General features: G+C 37.5%; 1 protein-coding gene across 7 annotated transcripts in view; it reads left to right on the forward strand.

The window, feature by feature from the left end:
- The window catches only part of CUNH1orf112 (chromosome unknown C1orf112 homolog), a 44,548-nt gene extending 35,414 nt beyond the window's left edge, over positions 1–9,134 (forward strand). For all 7 annotated transcript variants that reach the window (XM_041662700.1, XM_041662701.1, XM_041662704.1 and 4 more), the window contains 6 exons: positions 1,614–1,709; positions 3,700–3,813; positions 5,180–5,284; positions 5,920–6,000; positions 7,889–7,993; positions 8,934–9,134. In XM_041662700.1, the coding sequence (XP_041518634.1) occupies positions 1,614–1,709; positions 3,700–3,813; positions 5,180–5,284; positions 5,920–6,000; positions 7,889–7,993; positions 8,934–9,134 (702 nt within the window). The remainder of the gene's footprint in view (positions 1–1,613; positions 1,710–3,699; positions 3,814–5,179; positions 5,285–5,919; positions 6,001–7,888; positions 7,994–8,933) is intronic.
- Positions 9,135–9,180: the final 46 nt, after the last annotated feature.

A 9,180-nucleotide genomic window follows, 5' to 3' on the forward strand; every position in this document is an offset into this window, starting at 1 on the left:
GAGACAGGAGCTCCAGAGAGCTCCTGGGATATGTCTGTGTCTGTTACCCGTTCCTCCCAAAGCACTGTGATTACAGATGAGCCCTGCCACATTCAGTTTTTTGTGGGAACTGGGGATCAGGAACTCAGGTCCTCATGTTTGACACATCAGGTACTTTACTGACGGAGCTGTCTCCTTAGGCCCTTTCAGGCAGTTTTTTTGTTGTTGTTTATTTTATTCCAGTAATCTTAGACCCTACCACAGTGGCAACCACAGTCCATCTGTCTGTGTTTATGAACTTGTTGGACCCTTTTAAAAATTAAGTTTCATCTTTTTGTTGTTGTTGTTGTTAGATTGATGTCTATTTGTGATTTTAAGTTTTTTTTTTTAGTAGTAATTCAGTTGACAAAATAGTGTGTTACTTACTAGTGAAAGGGACTAGTAAGTGCTGTAGCTAATTTGTATTCCTCTTCCTAACAAAGCCAGGAAATCAAGTGTTTATTAGGCTAAAATTAGAACATATTCCCTACATATGGTTGTAAACTTAAGTTTCTTATGTTAAAGATCTAAACATTTAAAGTACAATGTTTGTTTTCTTTAACTGAGCATGTGCCTCTGGTAACCAGTGGAAGTTGAGAGCAAAACAAAAACTTTGGGGAAGTAATAGAAATTATTTTGTAGATAATAGATTTTGGGGGTTCAGGTTTCCTGTAAGTCAAACTTAGGGCTTCCTGTGTGCTCCACCACCGAGTTACCCCCTAAGTCCTGCCGAAAGACCAGGTTTATGATCCATTTCTATGGTCACCTTGCCATCCTGCAGTTGTATCACTTCAGCAGTGGGCTGCCCTGAGTTGGACATAGCACTTAGTAGCCATTCTGATGCCTGTGCTGGGTGTGGCTTCACAGCAGTACGACATACACACTATGAAGAGGTAGAATTTTACCAACATCCATGGATATACAGGTTTTTAAGTGGCCAACAACAGTAATTTGACCCCTTTAAATCATCTATTTGAATGATGGTGCCTCAGTTCCTATACATGTGATCTTGAGCAAATATTTTTCTTATCCTATGTTTTCTTCTTATTCAAATGGGATATTATCTACCACTTAGCTTATGTAAGTATATAGGTGAGGTAGTAATTCTAAACCACATATCAACTGGTATATAATAAATGCTTAGTAGACTACTATTGCTGCTAGTCTCATGTGTGTCTAAGTTAGACTTTCTGCTGTGATAAACACCATGACCAAAAGCAACTTGAGGATGATAGGAGTTATTTTGTCTTACATCTTACAGCCCACCATCCAGAAGAGTCAGGGCAGGAACTCAAGGCAGGAACTAATGCAGATGCCTTGGAGCAGTGATTGTTTACTGACGTGCTCCTATTGTTTGCTAGTTATAGCACCCAGGACCACCTGTCCAGATGACACCACCCACAGAGAGCTGGGCCCTCCCCTATCAGTAATAATCAGGAAAATGCCCTACAGCTTATCTATCTACAGGTAGTGTGATAGAGACAAAAATTGAGGTTCTTCCCAAATAACTGTGTATGTGTCAAGTTAATGAAAAACTAACTCTTCTATTATGTAATTGAAAATTCTCACCAAAATTACTTTGTTTCTTGTTCTAGGTACTAAGTCAACCCTATGTTCAACAAGCATTGAGACTTTTACTTCAGCTACTGACATTTTTCATCCAAACTGTAGATCCACAGCTGATAAGTCAGGTAATAAAGCGACCCAGTTGGTTCTTTGTTCATTGTGAATCTGCAGTGATTTATTTGGTTTACTTGTAAGCCCTTTAATCATTTCCCCTCTTCCTTCCACCTGTCTTCCAGACTGGCCTTAGACTCATTTTGTAGCAGAGGATGTCATTAAACTTCTCATCCTTTATCTTTAGAAGCATGTGGCACCATATCAGATTTTTTTTGCAGTGCTGGGAATTGAATCTATGGTTTTGTACATACCAGGCAAACACTGCACCAGCTGAGCTCCATCTCCAGCCTTTGTGATCCTTTCCTTGTAAACCAAATATGTCAGCTTTACTTGTTTTCATCAAGATTGTCACCTTCTCTCTTCTCTTAGTGTTCTTGCTGTTAACCCAGCCTTTGTCAGTTCGCAGTCACCTTTAAGCTTTATGCTCTGCTATTTAGTAGTCAGAATTTTGTGTGGCACAATCCAGGAAACAGACTGCCCAGGAAATAACCAAGTTTGCTGACCTCTGCATGTATTGTCCTTTCACTGCCAACAGCTAGCTTTGAGACTGCAACATTGCCATGTCTTTGTTTCCTTGAAAAAAATGAGATTGCTTTCAAAAACTGGTACTATGAATTTCTTCTTTGGATCCCAGCTTACCTGGCTGGGCATAGGCAGATTTACTGTCTGGAGTGTCTCTAAGGTGCTGCTTCTGAGGCAACAAAACGTGGGAATGCCTTCCTCTTATCTGAAATGACTGAGAGCTTTGAAATGAGTCCATATTGGACAGAATTGATCTGCCAAATCATGTTAGCTTTAGTTCAGGGTCAGGAAGCATAGAAAAAATAGTAGAAATAACTTGTTATTTAGGAAAAGTATGGAAGAGGTGGAATCCTGTCATCATATATCATGAAATGGAACATAAAATGAGCTAAAAGTAGGTGGTAAAGCTTTGTTTCAGGCTTTGTTTCTGTTTAATTGTATATACAAATTGGCTTAGTAAGCAAGTACTTTAATTAGTTACATTCAGTTACAGTGTGTGTAATGTGGACTATTGCAAATAAAGAACGTGGGAAAACATACTGGATGAAGTAATGTTTGAATTTACTGACTGAAATTTCTGAGGTTCATGTTGAAAAATTAAATATGACAATTTTAAGAAGTACTTAAGTCTTAAAAAGCTTTAAGCGACTACAGTTGTACAATTGCAGTGTTCAAATAGGGATTGTGTAGTTTGTAGATTTCACTTTTGCCCCTTTCCATTGTTAGGAGCTGCCAAACAAGCCTCTGGTTTAATACACTTTGTTATTTTCAACTGAAGAGCAATGAATGGCTTTTTGCATTTTAAAGATTGCTGAGTATATGTTAGTATTGTGTGATATTTGACATATTATTATCCATATATTCAACACAATGTACAACACAGAATGTGTCGCTTTTAAAGCCTAAATCTACTGGTTCTTTTTTATAGAACAAATTTGCAAATCATTTCTTTAAATAATGAATTTCTTTTAGTAGAATTGAAAATGTAAAATTCTTAGCTGGCACAGATTTTGGAGCACAGATGGTAATGTAAATTTGCCTATGCCCAGTCATGTAAGCTGGGGCCCAAAGAAGGAATTCAGCAGTATCAGTCTTTGAAAAGAATCTTACTTTTTCAAGGAAACAGGATCACCCTTAAGTTCATGGAGGCAGTGTTCTGTAACCCCATAGCTAGCTGCTGACAGTGCCTTTGAAAGTACTACATGAATGCAGAGTTCACCACAGCACCAGGACTCCTGACTCAGCTATTTCCCACACAATTCTGATTGCTTATTAGCAGAGTACAAGAGTTGGAGGCAAGAGACTGTTATGGTGAGAAGAAATATTAACAACTCTTATCTGATGCTCTCCCTCTGCTTCCACAATTGAGGCTTTGCAGACTAGCTGCTCCCAATTTTGTCTTCTTTCCCTTTCCCTTTCCCATACAACCACACCTTAGTAGCAAGCAGCTCTACTGCTCTTTTGTTCTTACCTCTTCAGGTAGTAACTTTACTGACCTCACTACTTAAATTGGAGCCTCCCGACCATGTCTGTCTGGCAGTGCTGGATTTTTTATCTTCTCTGAGCAGACTTTTTATACCTTCTGCTATCCAGGTAAGACACTCTTTAACAAAAATGCAAAATCTAAAAACATTCTCTAATGACTAGGGGAATTTTAAGCTTTTGATTTTTGTTTGTTTTTGAGACAGGGTCTCATACTGTAGCCTAGCCTGGCTTATACCTGAGGCAGTTCTTAAGTGCTGGGGTTATGATGTGAACCATGCTGGATATAGGTTTTTGATTGCTAAAATCTTGTGCCTATACTAACAAAGTTATAGAAAAAGAAATACTTTCTGATAAGAAGGGTCATTGTCAAAATCGAGTACTTTTTAAGTAATTTTCTTTTTAAAAATATGAGTTAGCATTCAAATAATTTATCAAGTCGCCTACTGTACTTTGGGATGCATTCTGTTATATGCCATTATCTAAAGGTAGAAGTCATTCATGTTTTACAGGCAGTAGTGTCTAGTGAGGAAATTTGGTAATGAGTTACTGTGTGGGTAGATTCATGAAACAGCATTTACTTTTAGAGACAGTATTTTAATAATACTGTAAAGTATGTATAGATGACAAATGTGTATTTTGCTTCCAAAATTATATTCTAGTGACCTAGGGGAAGACTACCACCAAAGTTTAGGACCACCTATAAAATTAGATTCTCTTAAGCCAGGAGTTTTGTTTTACTGTTATAATAAAATCCCAGGGTTTCTAGCTTCTCGTCTTTGTTTTACCTTCAAAGGGGAGAATGTAAAAAGCTCTCTGGTGAAAATCTTTTCACAGTCAAAGATGGGCTGTATTTCAGTACACATGAATAAAAATCCTTGAAGTTGAATTCTAAAAGGTTTCTTTTAATTATTCACAAGAAAATGATACTAATTCACCCGTTTCTGTCATGTCAACTTGTGATTCATGAGATAAATATAGATGGTGGCAGCTTTTCTCCTTTTGACAGAAATACCAACTTGTATTTGAGCAGTCATCCTTTTTTGGGAAAGGTCTTAACATGTAGCCCAGGCTGTTTTCAGACATGTACTCTTTAACTATTGGCGGTGTAGTAACCCCATTCTCAGTCCGCTGAAGCAGCTGACAACAAAGTGTGATACACATAGTGTGGTGAGTGCTATGGGAGAAATAAAGGAGAAGAAGGGGCAGTATGAAGGGATAAGAAGAGGGAGCCCTTACTTGGGTGATAAGTGAGTATAAATATGAAAGGGAAGGAGAAAGCCATGTTCTGAGCAGGGTATAGAGAACAAGTACAAAGCCTTGCAGGTCATTGTAAACCCTTGGTTTCACTCTAAAGGAAATTGGGAGTTATTAGGAGAATTTGAGCAAGGAATAGAAGAACATAATGTGTCCCAAAAGTAGACTAGTATTCTGTATTGAAGGTTTTTTCTACAGTAAGGTTTGTTTCTCTTTGTAGGACAAGGTGCTGCCCAACCTGCCTTCTATCTTTGCTTTACTGCTAGCCAACAGGAATTGGCTGCTAGAGCAACATACTTTGGAGGCATTTACTCAGTTTGCTGAGGTAAGAGCAGTTTATCATATTGACCTCTGTATATTTTAGTATTTCTTTTTAAATTTTTATTTAGGAAATAATATTTTTATTGATTTTTTTTAAATTGAGTTCTACATTTTTCTCTTCTCCCCTCCCTGCATCTCCCCTTCAACCATCTCCCAAGGTCCCCATGCTCCCATAATTTAATACTTCTAATATCCTAAAACACTTAAAAATACTGAGCTATTTATGTATCTCAGTTGTGAAATTTTCTGCTGAGAAGATATTTGTATGTTTACAAAACCTTATTATAAGGCCTAGAGAAATGAAGTGACTTTTCCCAAGGTTCTCTGATTAGCGGGGATTAAACATTTGGAGTCAACTGCCTGAGTCAGACACTGCCTTCAGCAGCACTGGGGGAAGGTCTCCTTTGAAATTGCTACTGCTCTGACCCATTTCTGTGCAGTCACGCCTTGGGTTTAATAAGTAATTAAACCTTGCAGCACCATATATAGAGAAGCCAAAATTACATAAGTCTTTGTAGAACTCTGAGAATCCTTGGGTACTACTTCCTTTTAAAATGAGTTTTCAGGTAAGGTAGTTAAAAAAACTTATTAAGTTGCTGAACTATGCGTGATCTGTCTTGTTTACTCATCTTTTAATAGGTAACAAATCATGAAGAGCTAGTTCCACAGTGTCTCAGTTCTGAAGATATCAAGAACAAAGTTGTAGCCTTTCTGGAGAAGGTATTTATGTTGTAAAGCCCATGTTTTATTTTTTATCATTTTTAAAATTATCTATTTGTAATCACCTTAGCTTCCTCTTGGTTCTGGGGTTTGAACCGGAGCTTTGCATATGCTAGACAAGTGCTTTATTACTGAGTGTTTTGCACAATGCTAATACAGATAGGCTAAGTAAACATCCCTAATCCAGAGTACTTCAAAATCTGAAACTCTGTGAGCCACCAATATGAGGCAAAAACATAGGATATACCTTGTAGTGAAAATGTATGTCATGCATAAAATTACTCATTTTAGTAATATTTACTATTTTACTAATTTTACAAAAATATTGTATAAAATTACCTCAGGCATGAATTTCATGTTCATACTTGGAGCCTATCCCCATAGTATCTGAGTGTTTGAAAGAATTCTGAAGCATTTTGTATAAATGTAAAGGGAAACACAACTTGTATGAATCAGTTAAGAGCGTCCATTAGGTGGGTAGTGGTGACACATGCCTTTAATCCCAGCACTCAGGAGGCAGAGGCAAGTAGATCTCTGTGAGTTGGAGGCCAGCCTGGTCTACAGAGCAAGTTCCAGGACAGCTAGAGCTGTTACACAGAGAAACTGTCTTGAAAATACAAACAAACAAAAGAACGTACATCAGAGAAGTAAATCACTTTAAGTCAATGTACCTAAAAGTTTGAGATATAATAGCATTGATTACCGTGGCACTAAGATAAAAAAGTGTGAATCCCTAACATTGCTGATCATAATTGGCTATTCATGATTATAAGGCCTAGTATTATGGTTTGTATGGTATCAGTATGTTTTTCTAATATACAGAGACAGACTTTATTTTTGTATATAGGATCTCACTGTGTAGCCCTAGCTAAGTTTGCTCTCAGAGATCCTCTTGCCTCTGCCTCCCAAGTGCTGGAATTAAGGGTGTCTAAAGTGGTGTTTCTACAATTGTTCAGTACAGTCAAAAATTTTAAGTATAGGGATCCAGCATATATTCTGGTGTTACGATGTAAGGGAATAATTGAAATATTAAGACCTGACAAACCAGACTTAGAATACCAGGAAGTATAAATTATACTTTAGCACATATTTAACTGGGTTCTATGTATTTTATAAATTACTTATATGAGTTGTTACTAAACATTATAAATAGATGTGTTACAGTTGTTATCTAGGCTGAACTTTAAGTACATGTGGTGTTTTTTTGTTTTGTGTTTTTGATTTTTCAAGACAGGGTTTCTCTGTTGCTTTTGGATCTTGTCCTGGAACTAGCTCTTGTAGACCAGGTCTGCGTCTGCCTCTGCCTCTGCCTCTGCCTCCTGAGTGCTGGGATTAAAGGCATGCGCCACCACTGCCCGGCTTAAGTGCCTGTGTAAGTAATTGTTTTGCCAGCACCACACCCTGTACAGTAAGTTGAATGTGTAACATACTTATTTTTCTTGGAGAGATAATACTTAATTCTGTAGTGAAAAATGTTCTAAGGCACTTAGAACACTCTGGTCCTTAACCTAATGGTCAAAATCTTTGCAGCATGGGGTCACATATCACATATCCTGTATGTCAGATATTTATATTATGATTAATAACAGTAGCAGAATTACAGTCAATGGAGTAGCAGTGAAATAGTCACCACAACATGAGGTATTACAGGGTCGCAGCATTAAAAAGATTGAGAACCACTGCTCTAAGGGGATTGTATTCAGATTGCACTAAAGGTGAGTCTACCTAACCTAGAATTTGCCTGGTCACAGGTCAAGCCAGAGTGGTTTAATAGTCATCATTTACCGACATATACATAAACTAGTTGGTTTCCTTTTCTAAATCTCATATCCCTTGGTATCTAGTAGAGAATGCTAATTTGTCAGTGATTTTTGATGATCTTTGACAGACAGGATTTGTAGATGAAACTGAAGTTGCCAGAGTGGATCATGTGAAACAGAAAGTTGCTTTCTTGGAACCCACTATAGAGGAAGCAGATGGGTTGGCTTTACAGGTATGGACTGCTTTTCAGTATGGCTAATAGTAAAACAATGGAACGTCTTTGTTCATTATTGATAAACTAGTTTGATTCTTGTCCCCATGTTGAATATCAAAGTCTAAACATATAAAATTCCCATTTTATGGTCAAAAGCATATCAAAAACAAAACCATACATCTTTCCTGAAGTGTTATCAACAGACAAGAACTACAAAAAAAATGGTTGTAAACATTTTAACAAATATACTCTTTATTATTAGAAGTTACATATTGTATCAATGATGACATAAATGTATTTTCTGACCCATAGATACCAATCAGCATGTTTAGTTCTTGTCTCCTCATCCAGCTAGCCTCAATCACTTTTCTCTAATTATCACATGTACCTATTAATTGGAAGAAATTGGACACTACTACGTACATTCAAAATAGTGTTTTTTAACCTAGGTACAATTATAGTTTGGGATTTTAGGCAATAGTAATTTTTGTTTTTTCTTTTAAGATGTAGCTGTAAGCCTGAAGTATATAAAGTTCAATATAAACCAGTTATACTCATAAGCCCTGTGAGTTTAAATTGTGACACCCCTTTGGAAAACTGATTATTAAATATGTCTGGGTCTCAGTCCCTCTTCCCCCTCCCTGTGCAAGATGTTTTGAGCCTGTGGTTCTCATCATTTACAAACTTAGTATTTGGGAAATCACATTTTATTTCTCTTAATGGTGTTTTAAGAGAATACTTAGTGATAGTTGTTGGGCAAGACAGCATTTGTCAGTGGGGGACCCTAGCATAAGAGGGTTCTCCTGGGCTGCCACATGTGATTAGGATGAAATATGATTAGAGATGGGGAGGGGGCACTTTGGGATCCCATGACTGCAGTTTTTCTCAAATTTCTCTTAAATTGTTTTCAGAATGAGCATTACGGCATTACTTTTTTTATGCTTTCCTTATTTCTCAGCCTTGTACGAAAAGAGCCCGGCATGAGTTCCCCTTTGAAGAAGAGTATAGGTCAGCATTTCAAGCAGCAGTAGGGGCTTTGGACACAACTGAGTGGTTACTCCAACAGGCCCCTGCTCCAGCCTGGCTGCCAGGGGAACTGGAGGCACTGAAAGAAAAGATTGAGAAGCTAAAATGCTGTATACCTGAGGGGAACATATGAATGGACTCTGATTGATTCTTCATCAACCATCAACGCCTTGCCTAGA

Source organism: Microtus oregoni, unplaced genomic scaffold, assembly GCF_018167655.1.
Source record: "Microtus oregoni isolate MIOR12 unplaced genomic scaffold, Mior012 000013F_ref0000133, whole genome shotgun sequence".
Lineage (NCBI taxonomy): Eukaryota > Metazoa > Chordata > Mammalia > Rodentia > Cricetidae > Microtus > Microtus oregoni.